At 35.3% G+C, this 26216-nt stretch overlaps 1 protein-coding gene across 3 annotated transcripts in view; it reads left to right on the top strand.

Moving 5' to 3' along the window:
- Positions 1-26216, top strand: part of LOC136826027 (uncharacterized) — a 653467-nt gene that overhangs the window by 150303 nt on the left and 476948 nt on the right. Inside the window, exon 3 of one of the 3 annotated variants that reach the window (XM_067082890.1) lies at positions 7955-8917. The exons of the other annotated variants lie outside the window; for them this stretch is intronic. Within the exon in view, the coding sequence (XP_066938991.1) occupies positions 7955-8145 (191 nt within the window). The 3' untranslated portion in view covers positions 8146-8917. Of the gene's footprint in view, positions 1-7954; positions 8918-26216 lie in introns of those variants that run through there. 3 annotated transcript variants of the gene reach the window in all.

Raw genomic sequence — 26216 nt, 5'->3', positions numbered from 1 at the left:
ATGTCGCGCAGAACCATAGTATTTACCATAAGCCTTACAATGTCTGCTAAAACTCAGTAACTATCAAAAGCCTTTTAGCGTCTGCCTAAACCATTACGATGCGTTCTCAAACCTTCTTAGTATCTGCTAGTTCCCTTAAAACGCTTTTTGATACCCGCTACAGGTGCTCACACCTTTAACAACGTCTTCTAAAACCCTCTCATTGCCCAAGATTTGTTCAAATAGGGAGACCAGAGAGAAGGCTGTTGGAGTGTGACCCCGGGCTGTCCTTTCCCAGGAATGAACTTGTGTTACCTAAAGCACTGGATTAAGTTGATCTAGTTTCTGCGAGGGGTCTTACCTAGAAGTTGTCACTGATTCCAAAAGCTCTGTAGAGAAATTTTTGGTAAATGCAACTCAGCCACGGGTGGGGATTTATATACTTCAAAGATAGTCTCTAGATTTATAAAGGGGCGCGAGACGACTTGGTGCTCTGCGAATGTGAATTCCCTTTTGAGATATGGATCAGCTTTCTGTTTTATTCTGTATGAAGAGTATTAAGACGGACAGAATCAAACTTCAGATAAGACAGTGAATAAACATTTTGCTTTGTTTATTTTATCCACAGACGATCTAGGCAGACGGAAATACGACCAATTTGCATTTGATCATTTATATTTTTAGTATAGTAATCGTCAGGGGGCCTGTTCTCTGTTCATTTACAATCTGCATTCCTCGAAATGACAGGAAGCTCTTTCATTTTTTATGCTCTGTTGATCTAGGTAGCTGAAGTCTTTTACTTAAAGTTTTCCCTTTTGTAGTAGAGTCTCTTGCGGTTATTTTAATTTTAAGGAAATGAGAAAAATCTTGTAAACCAAAATCTTTAGTTATTTTATCCATTTACATACAGAAGCCAGACAAAATATTACCATAAGATTACATTCATTTTACCCTAAATAGTTTTCAAGACAGTAAAGCGTTCCTCTTACTCTTGATGGTTGTGCCTTTTTAACCTTTGCTAAAATGTTAAGGGATATAATATACTCTGTTATGTTACTTATATTAATATTCAATACAGATAATTTGTAAATGAGAAATTTTAGGTTAGTAAAAATGTCCTCATTTAGAAATTGGAATTTGTCAGCTATGAGATGTAATTTGTAGGCTAGAGATTCACGAAATTTTTTTAACATTTAATAAGTGGTTGGACAGACCTGATGGAAAGAGATAAAACTTATGGAAAATATGAGTGGGGCAATTCTTGGAAGATTGTAGGAATCAACGGTAATTATCTAAATATTGTAGGTATATGATTTTGTAATATTTTGGTAATATCTTATGTAAATGAAGTGTAATATTTATCTTATTATGTAAATGAAATGTTATATTATTCTTATGTAAAAGAAATGTAATATTTTTCTAATAAGATAAAAACAAAACTATTAGTGGGGAGGTTTCCGGGGTAGGCGTAACGTTAAAGACAGAAGCGTATTTTGAATACCTGTTGAGTCTATTTCTACGGAAAAGCAAACCGCCACTGGTCTCCTGCTGGATGATGAAATACAGAGCTAATGTTACAGTAAAGCTCCGTCTGCTATGTAGCGTTAACTAATGTTTTTCAGGCCTTGGCAGTCAGCAATGAACTGAAAGAGGAAACTAGTCCACGGTCACATGGTTTGGAAAAGAACTTAATGGCCGGTTCCTTTTTTGTAAAAAAAGTATACCTTAGTTTTACCAGACCACTGAGCTGATTAACAGCTCTCCTAGGGCTGGCCTGATGATTGACTTAACTTTGTAGCTTTGGTTTCGTCAGATTACATAACGAGAGATGCTAAGATGTTAGACTGATAAAAACGCTTTCCCACATTTGCTTTTTAATCAAAGAGAATCCTCGAGTGCTGCGTTTGAGATCTTTTTTCTCTTTGAAATCCCTCAGTGTGTAGTTTAAACGATTCGTTGTCATTTCCCGTTCATTTTCTTGTTTTCATAAAGCTTGGGCTTGATCTTAGCTTGAGGTTATTGGTTCCAATGAACCGTGCTTTCTTTGCAATTTGCCCATGGCTTTCATGAAGTCCAGTAATTAGTTATCCGTGAGATAATAACAGAATGAATTACAGTACGTCATATTTCAAATTGCGCTAGTTTGGTTCGCTATAAAACTGTATATCTATGCTATGAAAGTCATAACAAACGTAGACGTTTGATCTTCGACGTACTCCAGTCCATGAGAAAGAGGGATAGAGTTAGAAATAACACATTGCTATTTTTAGTAACAATAAGTCATTTGGACATCATTGGAAATGCGTTCCGATGAAGCTTATATGTCTTCCATTTATAGAGCAAACAGAATCGCTCATCATCTCTTTCAAATTTCCCTTCCTCTTTTCTCGGGCGGGGGTCCGTGGAGGCAGAGACCGGGCAAAGACACTATGGGAGGAAGGAGGAAAGAGGGAGATTTGCCATGGGAAAGTTGAGACGATGCTCTCTAAGGAGAAATGCTGAAGCCCTTCAACTTCTCTGTTTTTTCTCGTCGCTCTCCCACCCTTAACCCTTTCCCCCACTTAATCCACTGCCTCTTCACCCCCCCAACCCGCCACCGGGTCATGTAACCTTGGCTGGCATCTTCTGTTCGCTCCATATATGGTGGTCCTTCCTTTTCAGTAAGTGTGGCACCATGCGCGCGCGTTATGAATGTGTCATCACTGTGTCATAGTTAATTGGCCTAGAATCCTCACCCCACCCCCTCCCACCTCCCAACTCCGCTGGTTCCCGACCTCCTCGTAAAGTGGATTAAAGCCTTAGGAGTTGCGCACGTGGCTTCAAAATATATCGACATTTCCCACAACCATTTCGTTCATAAAGATGTGTTACCGCTTTGCAAAATACGATACATTATGGTATTGCATCTCCGCATTTCTGCTTAACTTCACAGGTTTTGAAATATTGCAATGAACATTAATTCGTCTTTGTTATTTCGCCATTGTTAAGTAGTTTTCATCTAATGCAAAGACGGCTCTTTCCTTCCTTGTAATATTATAAGCATTTTCCTTATTATTATTATTATTATTATTATTATTATTATTATTATTATTATTTGCAATTTTCATCATAATTTATGGTTGTGTTAATAAGCTGAGTTTTACTTTTCACTCTCAGTTTTTATTATTACTGATACTATTTTTTTAAGCTAACATAAATAATTTAATAGTTGCCCAATATTCATCTCGTGATTTTTTGTTCTGTAGAGTGTGGACTTATTTGGTTATTAGTTTAATTTATTATTTACTAACTGACCAACCCGGCGTTGCCCGGGAAAACTCTGAATGACAACTGATAAACTCTCTCTCTCTCTCTCTCTCTCTCTCTCTCTCTCTCTCTCTCTCTCTCTCTCTCTCTCTCTCTCATAGAATTCAATAACCTTAGGCAGGGTATTCACTATAAGGTTTACCTGTTATTTCTTCTACCAGTTCATCGAAACTGACATTAAGCTTTCTTGTAGACGACAGTTTGTGGACATAGTCATCTGCTCACCAGAAAGGTTGAACTGATGGAATTACCTAAGTTCTTCCGACCTACTGACAGTAATTGCATGTGTGGACGGTAGCAACGATGTCGTGACAGTATTTTGCTGGATTCCATCTGAGAGGGATCTCAGCCACTTTGATCAGAATATGAATGAATTATGTTTAGGCTTAATTCATTACATTTTTAGACCCTTCAGGGCTATATGTAGGTCATTATGAGTCCAAATCATTTATTAAAAATTTAAATATTTCCATGCGATACAAACAATCTTGTATAGGCCTAGACTGATGTCCTGGCTTTTTATGATAGATGTTACTTTAATGAAAGTAAACTTCACTGTCCATTTCATAAAAAACTTTACCAACCCTCAGGTTCTAGTTTAAACTCATCCATTAATATTTTATGAAAATATATATATATTCTTTAATTAAATATTTAAACTCTGCTCTGTTGCGCCTTTTTGCTTCTTTTGACTATTAAGTGAATTGCTGCAACAGTTAGGCTTCTACCTCCTCATCAGATTAAAAAAAAAAAGTGGCAAAACATTTTCCAATGTGGCTAACTTCAACTCATGATACGTATACTTTACATTAGTTTTATGGATGTTTTTAACATAGCATGATAAATTATAACTCATTATCTTTACGGTGACGTCAAATTCATTGATGTACCATGAAGTATAAAGTTACACGTAGCAGTAGAAAAAAATAACTATATCAACCTGATTAATTCATAACATTGGCAATACCTTGCACGTTGTGCTAAGCCAGCAGCTATTATGCATGTGTGGATGGGGAAGTCATTCTCAGCTGCGGAAAGTGACTCTGCACTTATAGAAATTACCGATGTAGGTTTTGAAATAGAAATTACCAATATAGGTTTTGAATGTTGGCTTTATTGAGGTAATTAACAATTACATTAATAATTATCATATATTATGATTAAAATTCAAGTAAATTCTGATAAAAAATTGATGTTATAGGGGATTTATTTTTGCAGGTTAATCATGTCTGACAGTTCTTGGAAGAAAACCTGGATTGCTCAGGTGAAAAATTACCATTAACCCATAAAGCACGTGAAGGAAAACTTGATGGAATGGGTAAAAACGAAAATTTCATTCAGTTTGTCTGTGTTTGATGTCTGTCACGGGAGTAGGGTTTTGATTTTGAGGTATAAACCTTCCTGGTGTGACATAGGGGTCTTGTGCCAAATTTTGTCTGCTTCTGTCAAGCTGTTCGGATTTCTTTAGAGGACAAACATACAGACATTCACTTTTATATCTTCTTTTAACGTGCTTTTTTCCCGTTTTTTGTATGGGGTAAGCATGATGCCGTCTTTTGAAGGACTTTGATTTGGCTTTGAGGCAGACCATAGTCTCGATCGGCTGCCCTGCTTGACATTGCTTAGAACCCGGTAGCTCATGTACATGTATCGTACCAATCACCAGCTCCTTTCTCCCAGTAGCGAGGAGATTGGCTAGTTAGGCCAGGCGACAGTTCCGAGACGTTTGAGGTGTCTGTTATGTTTTTAGGAGTTATGTTGGAGTGGCTTTGTTTGTGTGTATAAGTGTGTAGCACCCATTTGCTTTAAGCGAAACCCGTCCGTTGATTACATACATAATCCCGGGATGTCTGCACGGATAACAAAGTGTCCCGCCTCTCTGATCGGTCGGCTGTGGATTTGAACCCGTGCCACAGACCTCCATGAAGTCCGAAGCTGCTGCTCTACAGACTTGGCCATCGAGGCTCTTCAAACATTCACTTTTTATATATATATATAGATTGTTAGTATTTAACACATTTATGGTTTTTTGTATTTAAGATATTAAATACAAGTTCTTATGTTGATTAAATAATGTCAGAGTTTGTATGGTCATTAAAAAATTACGTAATTTGTAAGTAAGCGAGCAATTAAATGATTTTTATGTGATCATTGTGTTAAAATCAATTCAGTTCTTCATATTGTTTTTGTTCTATATTTTTTCAGTTTAATTATTTGGGTCAGCATACAGACATTTTAACCATTGGCCTGATATGAATTGCGTTACATACTGTATTAAGCTTAAAAATACGATTTTATTTCCCTTATCTCTAATTTTTTTCTCATACGTCATTCATTTGCGCCTGTTTTGTTTCCCAATAATTTATTTTCGTGCATTGTTAACCACCATTTTTTTCTTTATATTAATATTTTGTCTCTTGATTAGTAAAGTAGAAGTCAAGACTTCGTAAACATTGCCCTGTTTACAATGTCCAAATATTGTTAGGTGAGTTATGACGTCTTGTGCGTACTTAATAAAGTAGGTCACTGTACAACTCTCAGGTACGCAGCAATGAGGAAGTTTAGCTCCATATTACGTATTGTCTGCACTTCGAATTTGTTGCTTCTGCAGCTGCTTATATGAGCATAAACCTAGTTTAATTTAACAAAGATAAGTGGCTATAAGAAAAATTTTCCTTTGCAAGTGTTTCTTCGGCCTACGGGAAGTTTTTCCTTGTTTATTTTTGGTTTAAACCTTTCACATCATAAGATTAATAATCATTACGAAAGGGCAGAAGTAAGCTTTGAAATTTTACAAACCCCGTAATCTTGATTGATTGCGTTTATCGAACGTGCTGCTTCACTGTGATGAGATTGCAAGTCATTCCTGATATATAATTTCCATATTCAGGCACATTTTAAAAATATGAGTGTGCACCCAAGATCTGTATAGTGTTTTTATGCTACCTGGAAGACAGTTTATTTAAAAAATGGGGTTACCTGGAAGTTTTTATATATAGATTGGAGAAAAAGATTGACTTACTTTTTACCAGTTGTTTAGCTTTATTTTAATTTAAAAATACAACATAGCTTTGGCCTCTTATATCCCCAAGTGAATGTGATTCCCTTAAAATCTTCGACAAGTTTGTTTTCTTTTGTTATGAAATATTTTACCTTTCACGAAATGAGAGTATAATATAACATGCGACTTGAATTTAATATAATTTTTTTATGATAATTATTACTTTAATTATTTATATTTTTGAAATCCAGTCTTTATTAATTTGACAAAACGTAAAAACTAGCACTTTGTATATGAATATATACATATACTGGGATGATAATTTTCTGCAACAGCATAGGGCTAATTATTTTAATAAGAAATCAGTTTACATCAAAAACAAGAGTTGAGAAAGAGAAAGAGAGATGAGAGAGAGTAGAGGATCAAGAGAGAGCTTTTTAAAAAGAGAGTTGTTGTCATATAGGTTTACAAATGGCCCGTAGGAGTAAGTTGCTTCTGAGAATGGAGTCGCCCCGAGTATAAGTTTTATAGTTTTGCGTTGCTGTTTTTAGCCGTCATTATGATTTTTATATTTCCCAAGACCGGATTGAGAGGGTTTGAGGTAGGAAGGGCATCCGTCTGTAAAAACGTCAGTCGAAAAATGTTGTTCATTGATAGAAACACCTGGAAAAATTGCATCAAAACCAGCTACCCCGATTGGGGATTGAGCTGACAAGAAGGACATCTGATAAAATATAAGGGGGAATTTGACTGTCATTTATGCTTATGAGCTGTAGGTAAATGCAAAAGTGTACGTTATTTAATGAATGTACTTATGCTTGTTCCTAAGTACAGAGGGTCTGTGGATGTGTACAGACGTTTGTATGATAATTTTCTGATCTTATATAGGAAGCTTCGTGCTGTTTGGGCGCGTGGAGGCCAGTGCCGGCAGTGCATCTCGCCTCATGTACTGTAGGCATTTCTAAAGGTTGCTGGCAGTCTCTCTTTAGCCCTTAGCTTCACATACTTTTCAGCCTTTTACTTTACCTCCGTTCCAGCTCCCTGTCTTCCATCTTGCTCTCCAACCACTCCGACTCCCTCGTTCCACTTTCGTAAGCACTGAATGGCTGCAAGTGGCCCAACTTGACTTCACAGCCGAATTATCATAAAGCGATAATCATGATGTTTGGGAAAGAAAACGTCAGTGATGTTGAATAATTTGGAGCTATTAATCATGCCGTTACATTTATGAGTGAAAATAAAGTCATGCAGAGGATTTGGTTAACTACTTTATTTAAAAAAAAAAAAAAAAAAATAAATAAATAAAATGCGCAGAGTATCAAGGTATGCATGGTAACTGCTCAGGTAGAGTTCTGCAATTTTGATTGCCTTTTTTCAAATTAAGAATTTATTCGTTTATGTTTCTTTTGCGGTTGAAGCTCTTGAACATAAACTCACTTCATCCTTGATAGTATTTTTAAAATTATTTAGCAAAATACACAGCCTTATATGATAATTCGTGCGTCAACACCGTGGTGGATGAATATCACATGACGCAATGGGATTTTGTATACCTGTGGAAACAGTAAAAAATCGCTTCTCTGTAACGCTAACATGCCAGTGTTTTTGTAGCGTAGAACAAAAATTCAAATGATCATATTTCAAAGACCTCATTTTTTTCTCTTCCAGGTATGTTTGGAGTTTCTGCTGTAGTTGGCACAGGTGAGTTCTCGTTTCACGTGAACTTGCTCTTTGTAATTTCATGCGTGACTAAACTTTCACTTCTGGGAAAAATTCATTTAACAATCACAGACGTTACAGTATACGTTTCTGTAAGTTTTGTGTTAAATTTAATTTTTCACTGGTATATGTTTCTGTAAGTTTTGTGTTTTATAGAATGTTTCAGTGATATATAGTTTTGTTAGTTTTATATTAATTTTTCATAGTAAGTAATATTTGCGGTAAGATTTAATGGAAATAAGCGTAATCCCGGCTGATACTAGATGGGATAGGAAACCGGTGCACGTTTGAAATGACAAATGCGTAATACCTAAAAGAATACAAGCGTAAAGCAGAATCATTGTGTTAGTGTTGTGAATATCTGAAAAATTAATTACCCCACAGATGAAGAAAAATAGGGTAGACTCTTTTATCATTTGGTGACTAAGGTCTTTTGAACGATTGTAGGTGTAGAGAACAGAGTTGGGTATTATTAGAGTTTTTGGGCAAAATGTCTAGAAGAAAGAAATGAGTGAGAGTAGGTAAAGGGGAGGAAACAGAACTGAAGTAATTGTTTGAGCCTATAGAAAGGCAGCAGTCTGAGAAGCTATAGAATCTTTATAGAACCGTATAGGGACCCATAGGAAGGGAAAGTGGAAGTAGTTTAGGGATCATGTAAAGAGGAATAAAGAAACAAAAAAAGTTTTAGATGGGTGACCAAGTTGGACAAAACCTTGCGTACCAGTTTTGTTGATTTGTTTCAGGTCCTAGAGACGGATTTCGTCTTAGGTTTTTTATTTTTTTGGTGAGCTGCGGAATTCTCTCCCTGAGTCTCCGTTTCCCTTAGTTACTATTGTGTTCAGTTGTTTTCCTTTGGTGTTTTGTTTGGTATTTTTCCGATCGCTAGTTACTTGAAATAAAAAAAAAAATAAATGAATTCCTGAAGCTTTTCATAGACTTAAGGTTTTCTTATCGAAAGTTGTCAACATAATTTCATAATGAAAGCTTGAAGTTCATGACTTCAGATAGAAGGTGAAATGGTTTTGCGTCAGATATTAAAAGTTTGTTATTATTTTGAATATCAGTATGTAAGTTAGAGACCTTCCAATATTCAGACCATGTCAACCCACTGTTTTATGTCACGTGGTGTAAGCATGTAAGCTGAAAACTGACATGAACTGTAATTGTATGGTTTCAAGTATATCTGAAACTCATGCATATCGTAAGCTAGAGACAAGATGTTTGTTCTTCCTTCTTTTGTACATTTGTAAACTTGCAAGGTGAATGCATCTTCTTCAGACAATTGTAAATATATTGATGCTGAAGACTTAAAACGTTGTGCGAGTCTTGAACTTCTTAATGCCGTAAACTTTGAGCCTGCTATTCCAAGTCTTAAAAGTGGGATCAGTAAGGTCCAAGCGAATAATAATAATAATAATAATAATAATAATAATAATAATAATAATAACTTAAAAGGTGTATATTTTTTAGAAATTTCTCAGAGTTGCAGGAGCCAGGTCACTGTTGCTTATCTAATATAAGGTGTTTTGAGAATAGTGTTTACTAGAGGAATCTCTGTGCGTTATAGTTTTCGTTTAACTTTGGTGATTCTTTCCAAAATTGTCTAGAATGAAATTCAGATAAAAAGCTTTGCAATTCCAGTTACGTAATTTAATTAGTTAACACCGTTGCTCAACCACAGAAGGGGAATGGGGAAGAAGGGGAGTCGGAATATCACCACCAAAAGCCCAAGTTATAAATAGGTATAACTTACGCAAGGCATTTCCCTGGAAAGCTTAGCAAGCCACACTCTGCTTCTTGGGTTACGCATCTCGGGTCAAGATTCACGAAAAATGGCGGGGCTTTTTGTTTGTATGCACAGACGTTGTATGTGAATATATGTTTGTGAGCGTGTGCGTATGTATGCACATCTGTTCATGTATTTTTCAAAATTTAATTTTATTACTATACACTAGCTGTTGTAAACGCTCTTTCGTTTTTTTTTTTTTTCATTACACTCATAAGTGACTAGATCTGAGACCTATATACCAATAATTATTGTCTGTCACGGAATCTGTTTCCATTAAAATGAAATAAAATAGAAATACTTTATTTTTTCTTTTTATCATCTGTATTCTTGTATTCTTATATGTAATATTGGTATATGTGACTGATAAACTGTATACATATACAGTATATGAATAAAAATGATAACGAGTAAATGCTTAAAAACTAAGCACCAAGCTGTGTGAGGAGGGAAAGAGAGAGAGAGAGAGAGAGAGAGTGAAGGGGGTAGGAGGATGTGTGAGGAACCAGATATTCATTACGCCGCCGTTTACGTAACCACTCTCATTATGTAATTGTGAAAACATTAATTGCGTCTCTTGTGGGGTTTGTTGCTGCTACCCGATATGCCTTCTCTCTCTCTCTCTCTCTCTCTCTCTCTCTCTCTCTCTCTCTCTCTCTCTCTCTCTAAATTGTTTGTATCTCATGTCTTTTATGCAGCTGACTTGTGTAGAATTATATTTAAGCCTTCATTTTAGATCATGCAACGGACCACTTCGTACTTCAGTTATTTATGTCTCGTTAAATTCAAGTGTTATTGTTAGATGACTTCAAAATTAGCATCAATAGAAATAATAATATCTGTACAAAAACTCTCTTCTCGTCAATGCACCCACAAACGAAAGTTAATTGTACTTAGAGGAATATGATTGAAATAAATGTCATACTTGGCCACAGGATGAACGTGAGATGATTACACCAGCGCACATTTAAAGAGAAAAGCGAGTGTTACACATCGTAGCGGGATCAGTCGGACATGTTTTGTGTGTTTCGTAATGATGGACAATGCCATGAAAAAGATCACCCTACATTTTAGTATAATTAAGTCTGGACCCGCTATTATACGCTACTGATTGATTTGTAAGCCTTGAAGTCCCCGTTAGTTTTCAGCGAAGGGGAAAAGGTTTCGAGTTCACTTATAATTGTTTTCGTCTGTTTCGCTAATGCGGAAGTGATGCCGTGCTGCCCGTATGCACCTTTGTGTTTATAAATATAGACATACAAAATATATATATTATATATAGATGAATATATATATATATATTATATATTATATAATAAGAGAAACACTATATATATTCTTCCACAGAACAAATATGAAATCGTTCTGTGTGGATGATTGTATGTGTTTATTTAATGAAATTACCAGACTTGCTCAAGCATCTGCAGACCTCTTCATATATATATATATATATATATATATATATATATAGATGACTCATATATATTATAAATATTTATATGAAAAACTACGGGGATATATACAAATATATAGAATATATATATATATACTATGTGAGTATATATATATATATATATATATATAGTATATATATATAATATTTATATATATATATATATATATATATATATATATATATATATAATATCTGTAAACTTAGTCGTCATTATGTAAGAAACTTATCACACTCCTGTCTGAACAGAGGCTTACTTGTGTTTCTTTATTGGTGTTTTTACGTATTTTACCTTTATCCTTTTTTTTTTTTATCTCTTTTGTCTTTGGTCATGATCCAGCTTTTGCTCATATCATGTCTTTTTTAAATATATTTTTTAATTTTTAAAAAATTTAGTGGAGTATGTTTTTTGTTAATTCTCAGTGTTGTTTACGTATTTATTTACAAAGCATTTTTATTCCTTTAGCCAATATTCACCAAATATCACTAAATATCTTCATATGATACATAACACTGTTTAAAAATATATATATATTTTCCATTTGGTATTTCTCTTTTATATGTAATGATACAATTTCTTTCTTTATATTTCTTGACATTACTCGATTTATTGCTTTTCCAGTGTGTCGTAACAACTAAGTAAATACAAGCCCAGCTTCGTGAGTGTGTACCACAATTGTTGAGCAAATGAGGCCGTGATGTAATGAATGAGGAACTTGTACCGCACGTCATTTTTATACGTCAATAGCTTTCCGTTTCGGAATTTCAGGTGTTGTCGAGGGATAATATTACTTGGAGTAATTCGCGCTTTTTAGTTGTTTTGTTGTTGTTTTTTTCCTCAAAGCGTAATTGCATGGACACCCCGAAAAATGTCACATCAGTTGTGTGCCGACATAAGTTAGGTCAACGCTGGACACTGCTCCAGAATTCAAATCGATTGACCAGTTGGCTTACGTCGATACTCTTATCTAAAAAGCAGAATTCTTTGCCCCTCCCCCCAATTTTTTTAAGAAGCTAATGATTCCTAATAAAAATTTCCGTGTTTTCATCATGCGATTTAGCCCTTGAGGCTAGTAATAGCAAGAAAAAGAAGCTTGGGTTAGCCTAGACTAGGCATATGTCAAGTAAATGCATTGTTCGCGAGATGTTTAATTGTTTTGTTCTCCTTTAAACGATTTCGTTCAACAATATATAGAAATTACTTTTTTATAGTAACCGTTGTTGAATCATCCTATATATACAAGCAATATTCCTATGCCTAAAGAAAAAAGAAGTCTAGCCAGCTGAGCAACCCATTCAAGCAATGTGTTGTCCGACCTTCAGGACATCACCACGGGCTGTGCGTAGAGCAACAAGTTCTACTAAACCTCGTTGCAGCAGTCGGGTAGTGAATCAGCTGATGTAAGATATTGCATTTAATGTGAACGTAGAGGAAAAAGATGAAACAAGACAGGTGAACGGGAAATAAGGAGAAGGAATATTCCAGTGGATATGTAACACTGAACACGGGTTTGAATGACATCTTATTCTTCTGCTTTTATGCTAATTACACCTAATACTCTGGGCGTCTGATAGTTTTGCTAAACCTTGCTTAGGTCATTTTCACCTTGCAGTCACCTTTCTACTTACCTTTTTTTTTTATTATGTCACATTAACTGTAACATCATGTCACGCTCAAAATATCGTTTTGCCACATTAATGGTACCAATATAGTACTATATCCCTTTCATGAAGAACCCACTCCGGTTTGCTCTTCATTTCTGTAACGCGTCCTGATATGAGACCAATGCGGCTAACATTGTCTGTCAAGCTTCTAACTAACCGCTTTCGCTTCCTCTGTCACTTTCATATTCTTCTCTTCTCAGTGGGCATGCTGATTAAGAAGCCGTGGTATTTGCCATATTTTGGCCTCAAACTAATCACTGGTGTGTTTTCCTTGTTTAACATGTTTCCCAGATGAGTGGCTTCCTGCCCTTTCAACTACCGTCCCATTGATTTTACTCGTGCTGCAGCTAAAGTGTTTAAGACTGCTCCGTATTTACTCTGTGAAACAGTGGATTCTGTAAGTTAAGAATCCAAATTTGATCTCCTTTTCAAAAACATTGGGAATCTTACATCATTGCTTCTGACATCTCTAATTCTTAACGTTACCTGGTATATAGTCATTCTATCTAAGCTCCCAGTGTGTACATCTATTCTAGTTGATAGTGCTACATGACCACCATTCATTGGCGTTACTGGGACCACACAGGAATCTGTCCTTTCTTCTTTTGTTTTTCTTCTTTCCATTAATGCTTTCGGGTTTTTTGGGAGAGTTTGTAACCATTCTCACTGAATCTTGTGAGATGATGTTAATATTGTTTTAGACAGCATCCTGCCTCAATGGAACCGTTTAGATCTCTTTCTGTTTCTACCTTAGAAGTAAGAGTAGTATGCCTTCAAAGGATAACTTCATGGTGGTGGCCAGTTCTAGCTCCAGGAAGAAGGGTAACCTCTTTTGGTGCCACATGTATGTATTTTCTTCCGTTCCATTTAGAGTATGGGTACTTATCCGACCTTGTAAGGAATATTGTTCTTACATCTAGGGAGGGACTTCATACACCATTCTCCTCGCCAGAATTGAATCAAAGGCCACTGTATAACACATGACGGAGCTCGTACTGTACTTCTAAGGTGGATTCCTTTTAACACTGTCGTAAGGTCGCCGTGCGTCACGTTTTCAATAAATATTTATCTCTGATTTGTTCTCGAGAACCTCTTTATTATATGGCGCCTTCACTTTCTAAGCTTTTTCATACTCGTCAGGCATCCCTGTCTCACAAATACTGTGTGGAAGTTACGAATCCTTGGGTCAGGTGGTTTGATTCAAACCGTTCTCTTGTAGAAAGAGAATAATTTAATTTTTTCCATTTAAAACCCCGTCAGTAAACCTTTCTTGCAAGTGTCTGAGCACGATTTGAGCATCCTTTCCCTTCACTTTCTGGAAAGCAACGATATTATCGTGATTCTGCACTGGCAGAAGGACCAGAGGTGTATCATGCCACATGAATGTTATATTACATCAGTAGTCTTAAATCACATAAACAAGACAATCGTAATCACATCAGTGGAAACTTTAATCGGAGAACACCAGCTTCCATCAGATTGCCATACTGCATTTGGTATTGGATGGCAAATAATTGTTTCCCCCCTACTCTCTCTCTCTCTCTCTCTCTCTCTCTCTCTCTCTCTCTCTCTCTCTCTCTCTCTCTCTCTCTCAATATTCCATATCGTCCTCATGCTACAGTTATTAAGTTAAATATTGTCCTAAAATCAAGCCACTTCATTATGACATAAGTGAACTCGAGATGTTTACCTACCATGCCACTTAGTCCGATATTTTTCGTCACCTGAGACAACCCACCGTGTCTTCTAATGTCTGCCTGAAGCCGCCTCAGTCGCACACATAACCAGTTCATGAAGTACTTTACATAATTCAAACAACTCCCTCAAAAGGTTAAAGGAAAAATATCTTAGTATGATATGCAGCATAGGGGTGATACTTGTGTGCCTCCCGTGTTATTCTTCACAATGAAAACATTTTGGAGTTTAATTGACTCCGATAAGGTTATTAGATAGGAGGGATGAGGTAAGTGTCTCTCTCTCTCTCTCTCTCTCTCTCTCTCTCTCTCTCTCTCTCTCTCTCTCTCTCTCTCTCTCTCTCTCCAGGTCCTTGACACACTCAACAACGAAAATACCCGGCTGATAAAATTGATGATGAGTGACTTTTTATGCATTTATGATAAAAATGTAACATTACGGTTAGCAACGAAATTTTAATTTCTGATGCGTATTACTAAGTCTAATAACTTCACTAACTGCGCAAGGGATACGGTTAATTAGAAATATATTCAAAACTTGCAACGTTTGCAATAGGCGAAATGGTAACAACCTTTATTCAAAAAGAGCTCATTCGTTTTGTGAAAAATTATATATTTCGTCTGGGTTCGTCAACTGTCTGTTCAGTTACGGATATAACTTGACTTCATAACGATTATGCTTGTTGGGCCTAATTAAGGCGTGATACCGTGCACTCTCTCTCTCTCTCTCTCTCTCTCTCTCTCTCTCTCTCTCTCTCTCTCTAGTGGCCTGAGTTAATTATAGTATGTGCTCATTTCTGTCTGGTCTTAAAGAATTCCTTGTTCACACACACAAGCTAAAAATATTCCCAGGCCCATGTTTGATGTAAAAGATACCACACTAGTAATGTAACCTTGTTAACTAAATATGGTAATGCAGGAGTCTGCATTTTTTTTATCACTTCCCATTATCTATATAAATTAAGTTTATTCTACTGGTCTGTTATATATACCTCAACCGTTTCTAGTTGTGGTGAACTTGAATATACATATATATATATATATATATATATATATATATATATATATATATATATATATATATATATATATATATATATATATATATATATATATCTATATGTCTGTGTGTTATAAATATATATATATATATATATATATTATAGTTATATATATATATATATATATATATATATATATATATAATATCTATATGTCTGTGTGTGTTATAAATATATATATATATATATATATATATATATATATATATATATATATATATATATATATATATATATATATATATATATGTGTGTGTGTGTGTGTGTGTATACATAGAACACTAGATTTGGCAATATTTTAAATTTTTGAGATCTTTCGAATATTTATGAACGGTCATACTCCGTACAGGTTATATTGACTTAGAATTTTCTGAAATATAAAAAAAATGCAAATAAAAAATGGACAGCTAAGTAAAGTTCGGAAATGAAACTGAAACTTCATATGAAAGTGAGGATATGCATTATTTTAGCACGGTCTGTATTGTTTTACGAACATGAATCATCGTATGACAATGAAACCGGATCTAAAAGATTTTGTCGAGTCGAGAGAAAAGTTTGAGCAGAATATAAATAGTGAGACGACAGGATAGAGCAAGAAATTATACTATATATATATATGTATATAGATATACTGTATATATATCAATCAATCAATCATTCAATCAGTCATTTCCTGTGGACAGGGCCTCGATAAACTCACGCCACCACATTCTGTCCTGGGCTAACTCCTCAAGATCTCCCCAACACTCTTCTCCTGCTTCCCGCCTCATTGTCCTCAACCACGTCTCCTTTGGCCTACTTCTACCTCTTCTACCAAGGGCAGCCCAACCTGGTGTATCACATACTATTCCCTGTCTTCTATATACATGGCCTAGCCACTCCCAGCGTGAGAATCTAACATACTCATCGACCGGCTGCACCCCATTACTTCTTTAATTCTGTTACTTGATATCCTATCCTCCATTCTTCTGAGCGCCTTATTTTCAAATGCTAAGAATTTATTATCCGAAGTCACTGTACTTTACCATGACTCATGCCCATAAATCAGTGGTTCTCAATCTTTGTATAGTGATGGCACCCTAACTATTGTAACCATTACCGTGGCACCCCTTCTTCACCATCCCACCATATCGCTTGAATTAACTTCTTATTTAACCAATAAAATTATTATCCATACTCAAACCAGATCAGTAGTTATCAATCTTTGTATAGTGATCGCACCCTATATAACGTAATCATTACCGTGGCACCCCTTCCTCATCATCTCACCATATCGCATGAATTAACTTCTTATTAATGAATAAAATTATTATCCATACTCAAAGCAAAGTCAGCACACCGTACATGCAGAAATATACTGTACAAACAAAGAGCAAGCATATCAGAAGAATTAGTTAAACATGATTATAAAGACTTCTGCAAACTTTTTTTATTTTTTACAAATGTTCATTGAGATGATCTAGCCAAGGTCAAATTCATGACAATCTTGCGGTACCCCTAGGCACTGGGTGCCACGGCACCCAGTTTGAGTATCACTGCCATAAATCAAAATACTCCTAACCATTACCTTATAAATTTTGATTTTTGTATGCACAGAAAAATTGCTATTACTCCAAATATTTTTAAGCATTCCCATTGCCTGATGAGCTTTTTTTTTAATCTTTCCATAAATTCTGTGCTCAGAGAACCATCCTTATGTAAATAAGTACCTAAATATTTAAACTTACCCACTTGCTTTACAACCAAACCTTAAATTAGACAACTTGTGTGCATTTTCAATATTCATATTCATTATTTCAGTTTTTCCTATTAATAGCCAAACCAACCTTTCTGACCCTCACTCACTCAGGGACAATCCAACACTCCTGCATCTATTCTGGCCCTCGCAGATCAAAACCATCATCAGCATAATCCAAATCAAGAAGTTTCACATTTTCTCCTAGAGTATACCTGCATCCGTTTCTCTTCTAACCCTTCTCATAACGTAATCCACGACCAATACAAACAACAGAGACAGAATGCCACCCTGAATCACACCAGAATTGACTTCAAATGGATCACTCAAACACCCATCAACTATCACTGAACAAGATGTTTCAGTGCAAAGTTCATGATAACTGTCACAAACTTTTCCGGTATTCCATAATGCCTCATGATTTTTTCCCATAGTCCTTCTGAAATACTATCAAAGGCCTTTTTCAAAATCAATAAAACAAAGACTTCCCACGAGTTTTCATTTCCATTTGCTTGCTGCATTAAATGCCTAACTATGAAGATATGATCACTACAACCCCGCCCCTTTCTAAAACCAGCCTGTTCATCCCTCAGAATACCATCAAGCGCTGACTCCAACCTATTCAACATTACAGAAAATTTTCAAGGCTACAGGTGACAAAGTGATTCCCCTCCGATTATCACACCTATCCAGATCTCCTTTCTTTGGAACTTTAATGATCACACCATTCTTCCATCCTAATGATAGTATTCCCTTCACCCAGATCTCATTGAATAATATCTTCAAGACAAATACTAATCTGACCTCCTCCACTTTAAACATTTCCGAGAATAGCCCATCCTCTCCTGGTGCCTTGTAATTCTTTATCTGTTTTATTGCCTTAACTACTTCTAGCCTGAGCTCACTTTCATCAATATTTAAATCTTCCTGAGCAGGCAGTATATCCTCTTCTGGGGGGACTGGTCTATTAAGAACTGTCTCAAAGTGCTCTTTCCATCTATTTCTGATTCCAACATTTTTGGTCAATAAATTACCTTCCACATCCCTGACTGGCATATCCTTGCGCTTACCAGCACTGCCAATCAGCTCTTCAATTGCTTTATATGCTATCATTTTTATTAATTAATTTTTCAGTTTCCACAAACTTTCATTAACAGATCTTCTTTATCTCTCTTGGTCTTTTAACTTGAATCCAAACTAAAGTACTTAGTTCTTGCTAATTGAAAATCTATCACAACAAAAATGCATCTCTACCTCAGTTTTGCCTAACCTCTTTATCATACCCTGTTTCCTCAGACATCCCCATCTTTTTCCTCAGTCTGCCCCCTTCTGACTGTACTACCAGCAGCCTCATGCAAAAGCTTTATTCACATCCCACGACATCTCATCTACACCCCTCCTTTCCTCCAATGTTTCCAACACCAAAAACTCTGTTTCTTCATTCTATTCTAAATTCCTCCTTTTCCCTCTCCTTCCTCTTAACATATCAAGATCAAAACTATCAACAAACAGGTTTCCCTTCTGACTTTAAGCTTCAGTCTTATTTCTTACCAAAAACCTGTTTCTTCATTCTATTTAAATTCTCCTTTTTCCCTCCTCCTTCCTTCTAAGCATATCAATATCATAAAATACCTATCAACAACAGGTTTTTCCTTCTGGACTTTAAGCTTCAGTCTTATTTTTTGCAACGCTGGAGATGATGATCACTACCAATATCTGCTCCCCGGGATTAACACGAACATCTAGCAAAGAGCTTCTATGCCTTTTACTAACAGCAATATGATCACCTGATATATATATATATATATATATATATATATATATATATATATATATATATATATATATGTATATATATATATATGTATATATATATATATATATATATATATATATATGTATATATATATATATATATATGTATATATATATATATATATATATATATATATATATATATATATATATATATATATATATATATATATTAGTTCTTCTCAGAAATAGAAATCACTATGTATAAATAATTAAATCAGAAATGAACTTATTCAAATAGGTAAAGGAGTGAGCCTAAAAATTAAGACTCCTTCACTGCCTTACCATAATTTCTGTCCGAACAGCAATACAAATCGCCCTAGACTAATTTATAATCTTGCTTCCTTTTGCACTTTCAGTCTATTTGGTTTTCAAATCTTACTTAAGCGGCCAATTTTATTTTTTTCCTTTTTTTTTAGCTTATTCAATAGATTCCAACTCAAGAGAGGCATTAATCTTGCTCCATCTAATGTTATTTCATCCTTTTGGGCAAACTCTGGCCTCATAACTTCTCGTTTTCATAGATTCATCTTGAGTCCCATCCCTATAGAATAGACAAATGATGCTTTCTATTAGATATATGACCCATGCTGTTAATCATGTGATGTATTCTAATAAACGAGCTCTGTATATCAGTTGGTGCTTTCTGGTAAAAACAGATGGTGTGGATGTTTTGTCAAGCTTCTATCCTTGCAGCAATCCTAATCTTCTCTACCATTTCTAACCAGTTTTTTCAGTGTGAAATCATCGATAAGGGCAAATAGCAAAACGTAATATAACGTTACTGTATAACATTTCGCTGTTTACTGCAAATTCACCTGACAAGAGCCTTCAACATTACATTTGCATCTACGATGGTTACATTCACCATTTTGTAGCTATAATATCCCCAGTGACCTCTTGTGGTGAAATATTTGTGCGCATGTACTTGAGTGTTTGTTTTCCGAAATTCAGTGGACTTTTTTTTCCTGTAATATAGTGAAGAAGGGGCTGACATGCACTTTAGGCTGCTGTTACGTAAGCTAGTAAACATTGCTCCTTTTATCACATGATTACCAGTAATGCGCACTTCTGATGGCGTAACTCGTGTGGTTAAGTGTACAGATCCTTATCAGAGAAACTGATGTGTCATTAACCCTGACTTGTGGGCTGGGACTTAGATTATAAGATTTTATTTAACCATGATTTTATATAAGATGAGGACACCTGGAGTGATGTAAAGTTTTAATAACATCAATAATAACATTTAGGGAATATCTTTCCGAGGATTGAGCCAAAATCAATGTGAATACCTGTAATTACGTATTCCAGTGTTAGGGCCAAGTGCATTCGCAAATTAATTTTTCATCATATTTCGTTCTTTTTGGAAATGATTGGTGGATTAGGTATTCCCCTCCCCCTTCCCTCTACCCACTCCGAATCGGGATTTGGGGACTATCGTGACTTTCAAGTGTTTGTTTATAAATCTGTTTTGAGTTGAAATAAATTTGTTTTGAATATTAGTAGATTTGTCGTAGAAAGATAAGCACCCCCTGTTTACAAACAGATTCCTTGATAACGTCAGAATGTTAATAGGTTATTTTTCCTCCTATGTTACCTGATATTTGTTTGTGACTAGTGATGTTGTTGAGCTTTTCCATGTGCCTGATGTATTTCATTGTATCCTTTGCTGTCTTACATCTTGAATTTTATCATGGAAAATCAAAATAATTAATTTTTTCTCTTGTTTTCATTACTTGTGTTAATAAGCGTTTTTATTCTTCCACTTGATACTTATCTGTAGTAGTTTATCTCCCCAGAATGTTTTGCATTTCATCGTACGATAAAAAAAAAAAACTGGTCGATAGCATGGCAACAGAAGTTGAAGCCGGATGTCTTATTTTGATTGATCAAAATGTTAATGAATTTGTTGATCGGGCGATAAGTAAGCCCGGGAAATCCAGAGTAAGCGTTATTTTAGCTTGGCCGTATCTCTGGTATCTCGAGTATGAGCCAAATTTAGTGACCTAATGGATTTCAGTGCGTAATTACTTGATAAGGAAAATGATAAGGAAGATAGAGGGAAATTTTTTTTTATTATTTTACTCGCATGATCTTTTGCTTTTTTAGTTCTCGGAATAAAGTCTCTGTCCTCCTCAGATTCTGACGATCATTTAATGCGACATTTAACATTTGTCACGATGACTGATCTGATTTCATCAGCCATGTTGTTAGTGGTGATTTCACAAAGTATGCTTATTTAGAATATTTTAGTTATATATTTTTTTTACTTATATATAAACTACTAGGCAGCCAGCCGTCAAGTAGGTTATATACAGTATATATATATATATATATATATATATATATATATATATATATATATATATATATATTATACATATATATATATATATATATATATATATATATATATATATATATATATATATTATATATATTCACAAGTGCACACACATAAACACACACACATATCGGTATGTATTTAAAGCATCAATGCATTGCTGGACCAAGCAGGGATGTCACAATCAGCTCTATATTGAACCAATGCAATCCGAATGCACCTGTGTTTTGTGACGGGCCAGGGTCAACATCACCGTCTTCTTATTGAAAATAAATGAGTGATATCGACCATTTCACAATGTTCGTGTTCAAACTCTTAACTAGAAGTTTTCATATTGTTTCTTTTTTATAGAAATGACAACCTGGTATTTTACATTTTTCTTCAATATGTATAAAAAAAATTATTACACCACACAGGGCTGATCAAAAGACAATAAGAGCATGCGACAAGATCGTGATAATGAAAGGCGAAAAGACTACCTGGGGATGACATGCAGCTGATAGAATAATAAATGAAATACAAGTTTAAATATTCATGAAATGTGTATGAAAACCTGCGGCATTGTATTTAGTTAATAATAATATTACACACATAATAACATATTATTAATATTAATATTATTACACAAACACAGTCCTTAATCAGTAGTTTAAGTCATTTACGAGAAATATTAATTTGTATTATAATGAATATATATATATATGTATATATATATATATATTCATTTATAAATACAAGTTAATATTTCTCATTAAAATATTTCAATATTATAGTTTAAATCTTTTAATGAGAAATATTAACTTATATTCATAAATGAATATATATATATGTATAAATATACATATATATATATATTCATTTATATATATAAGTTAATATTTCTCAATCAAAGATTTAAACTATTGATGAAGGACTGTGTTTTATTATTATTATTATTATTATTATTATTATTATTATTATTATTATTATTATTATTATTATTATTATTATTATTATCAGCTTAAAATCCCCAGTGCGGCGGGTTTTCATGACACATATTCTTGGGAATATTTAAACTTGTATTTCATTTATTATTCCATCAGCTGCATGTCATCCCCAGGTGGTCTTTTCGCCTTTCATTATCACGATTTTGTCGCATGGTGTGGTGTAATAATTTTTTATACATATTTAAGAAAAATGTATAATACCAGATTGTCATTTCTATAAAAAAGAAACAATAAGAAAACTACTAGTTAAAGAGTCTGAACATGAATATTGTGAAATGATCGATATCACTCATTTATTTTCAGTAGGAAGACAGCGACGTTGACCTTGGGCCGTCACAAAACACAGGTGCATTCGGATTGAGTGTTTTCAAATACCCTTCATTGGTCCCGAATATAGCAGATTGTGACATCCTGCTTGCTCCAGCAATGCACTGACGCTTTAAATACATACCGATATGTTCTTCAACTCCCCACTTAAGACAGCGCTTGCCCTCTGTTCATTGATTGTGTCATTACGCTATCACTTGACGCAGACGGATGTTTAGTCTTGCTCGCTCTCCACTCTGGGGAATAGAGGGGTAAATGTAAGGGAAATTAATTACTGAGCAAAATCCTTAACTATGAGGAAAGGCGTAGGATAGGGAAGACGAGGGATGTATTTTGAAGAAATTTTTTGCGCGAAATATCATTTCCTCTCTCTTTCTCTGTTGCTCTGCAGTGTATGATTGGACAAGTGAAAACGAAAAACTATAATTTAATATATATTTAGATATTTTGTCATTGGATTTGGTCTGTTTTTAAGAATAAGGATGGCGATTCAAGAAATGTTTTTGGCTCAGAAGCTATGCTGGAGCCCAAATTACGTTGAAAAGTATTCATTGTGATCTTCACCTCGTTACGAGTCCAACACTGTTATTTCATATTTCAGCCTTATACTTCAGAGGGAGTTTAAGGAATCTGCACAAAACGAGCTACAGTTGTCATGTTTTCATTACTTCCTTCATTGCTGTTATCATTCATTTATGGAAGAAGCTCAGATTAGGTAAAAAGTACATTATATCCGCATTTTGTGACAATTTGTATTTCAGATTTTAGCAAATATGCAAACAAAACATAGAGTAGTTTCATTTTTTTTTTTTTTTGTTCCCTTACAAGTTCCAGCGGTATTTTATTTTTGGTTTTAAGACTAACAATCTATACTGAACACATTTTTGTTACCTTTACTCCTATTATCATGAGAGGTTTCCACATCGGTAACGTGAAACCCCTGTCTGTGGCAGCTCCAGACCACTTGTACGAACCCACTTATAATATCTATTGCTCCTTTTTTCTTTTTTTTTTGTTGTTGTGCCCGATTGCTCGCTTGGGTTCTTGGAATCGTTGGGGCGGGCCCCCTTCGCATCTCTCGTCTCTTTTTCAGATAGGCCTAAGACGAGGTGACGCCTACAATGGCCACGCGCTGTTGTACGTGTGAACGCGCTTACACACGCACACCCACCCACACACGCAGACACACACACACACATATCTATATATAATGTATGTGTAGGTGTATGTGTGCGTGTGCGCTCGCGCGCGTATGTGTCTGTGTCATTTTTGCTATATGACTTGAGGTTATATTTGACTGTGAATATGACTCCATATTTATAAATATAGGTTTAGGGAGAGCGAGGATGGGGCTCATTAATCTAATTTTATTTTAAGCCGTGAGACTCATATTGTTAATGAAAGGTCATTAATATTTAGAAAACAGTTAGCAAAAAAGGTTCCGCTCCGCTGTGACCTGGCACTTTTAGGGAGCAGGACAAAATGAAAGAAATTTTGCTACAATAGAGAAGGTTCAAAGGCTTGTTCTTTTATCTTTTACGCCCTCGCGAGCTCTAGTAAAGATACTTTTGCAAATGAAGGTCACCTCCTTTCACTCTTGCTTGTTTCCGCATTTTCTGAAGACATGCACATGAACATTTTCTCTCACTGAGGGATACTCGAGAAGCTGCTCGGTTGAAGTGATACTCGAAGGGTTAAGTGAAGGCTGTTGAAATTCTCTCGTAGGTCACACCCTCCCTTCGCTTCCTACTTTGCCCCCCTCAGAGCCCTTCTCCTTACCATTCTGTCCGTTCCTCCTCTATCTTGTACGATCCTCGTTGAACGGCTCGGTGAAGTTCTCGGCTAGCACTCTGCTGGGCCCGCGTTCGAGTCTTCGGCCGGCCAGTGAAGAATTAGAGAAACTTCTATTTCGTTGATAGAAATTACTCGGCATAATGTGGTTCGACTTACAATAAGCAGGGTCCCTACAGGTAACTAACTGGTTTCAGCCACGCAAATAAGTCTGATTCTTCGCCAGCTCCTAGGAGAGCTGTTAATCAGCTCAGTGGTCTGCTAAACTAAGGTATACTTAACTTTTCCTCTTCTTCTCATCCTTTCCCTCTCCTTCATTTTCACCCAATTCCCCTCTCTTCTTTCGCATCCCCCTTCCGATTTCGTTATCCAGCATACCCCCGTACCCCTTCCTCCCTTCCCCCCCTCTCCGTGAGCCACCCTCATGCTGATTTGTTTGTTTTTCAGGTGAGACAAGCTAAGAAATGTTGTTTACTAGTTACACCCTTCTTCGCTGTTACATAAACATTACCTTGGTGTTCTCTGTTTACAAACATTTGTAGGAAGATATTCAAGGGCGTGGACGGTGTTTTTTTCCTTAACGTCAACAAATAGATAGATTTGTTCAAAAGGTCAAACGTGACGCCGCTTCGGCTTGGTGGGGGAGGGGGGGGGAGTTGTGTGCCATGTTGAAGGCAATGTTGTTCCGGTCATATTAGAAGTAAAGGTAAGCTATATATAAACCCATGTTTGAGTGTTTATTCGTGGGAGTGTATATGCGCTAACTAGTATTATATACAGATCGCTTATGAAGCTTCTGTCAGTGCGGAAGCAATTTGTGGAGCTGAATATTTTTACGAGATGTTTTTTTTTTTTTAGCTGATTGACGAATTTGTCAATAATCACGTCTTTTTTTTCTGTAGACTGTGTCTGACTTTTTTATGTACACGATATATATATATATATATATATATATATATATATATATATATATATATATATATATATATATATATATATATGTAATATTTATTTCATGTCATATTATAGCATGTCATTAATTGACAGTCTTTTACAGCAAAGTACTCTCTTTTGGGCCTGTATATGGGGGAAAGTATGAATTGGGAGAGTGAGTCTTATAACCTCATCCCTACTATCGATTGAATATGGAAATAGTGACATCTCGTCTTCTTAAGCTGTTAGTTGAAAATAATTTCAAGATATAACTGAGTCATTTGTAATCGTGATCCGTGCCTTTTATCCACTAGAAATTCATCCTTTATTTAGCATTATGTACCACATTTCTCTTTGGTATACGTAAGTCATACCTCAGGGTTTTCAACCTACACGTTCCCAATAAGAAAGACTCAGTGGTAGGGAAAAGCCAAGTTAATCTAACTGAAAGTTTCATATCAGTTTCACTGACGATCGCCTGAAGTAAAGACGCAACATCTGTGTGGGATTCATAAAAATAAAAGATGGTAACGTTTATATCTCGTAATTTGTGGAGAGAATCATATATACTAAACATTTTTTCTAGAAATATTAAGCCATTACAAGTGAGGTTTGTCCAGA

The sequence above is a fragment of the Macrobrachium rosenbergii genome, chromosome 3, assembly GCF_040412425.1.
Source record: "Macrobrachium rosenbergii isolate ZJJX-2024 chromosome 3, ASM4041242v1, whole genome shotgun sequence".
Classification (NCBI taxonomy): domain Eukaryota; kingdom Metazoa; phylum Arthropoda; class Malacostraca; order Decapoda; family Palaemonidae; genus Macrobrachium; species Macrobrachium rosenbergii.
Note: the sequence above shows the minus strand (reverse complement) of the source record. Positions and strands in the feature narration are given on the sequence as shown.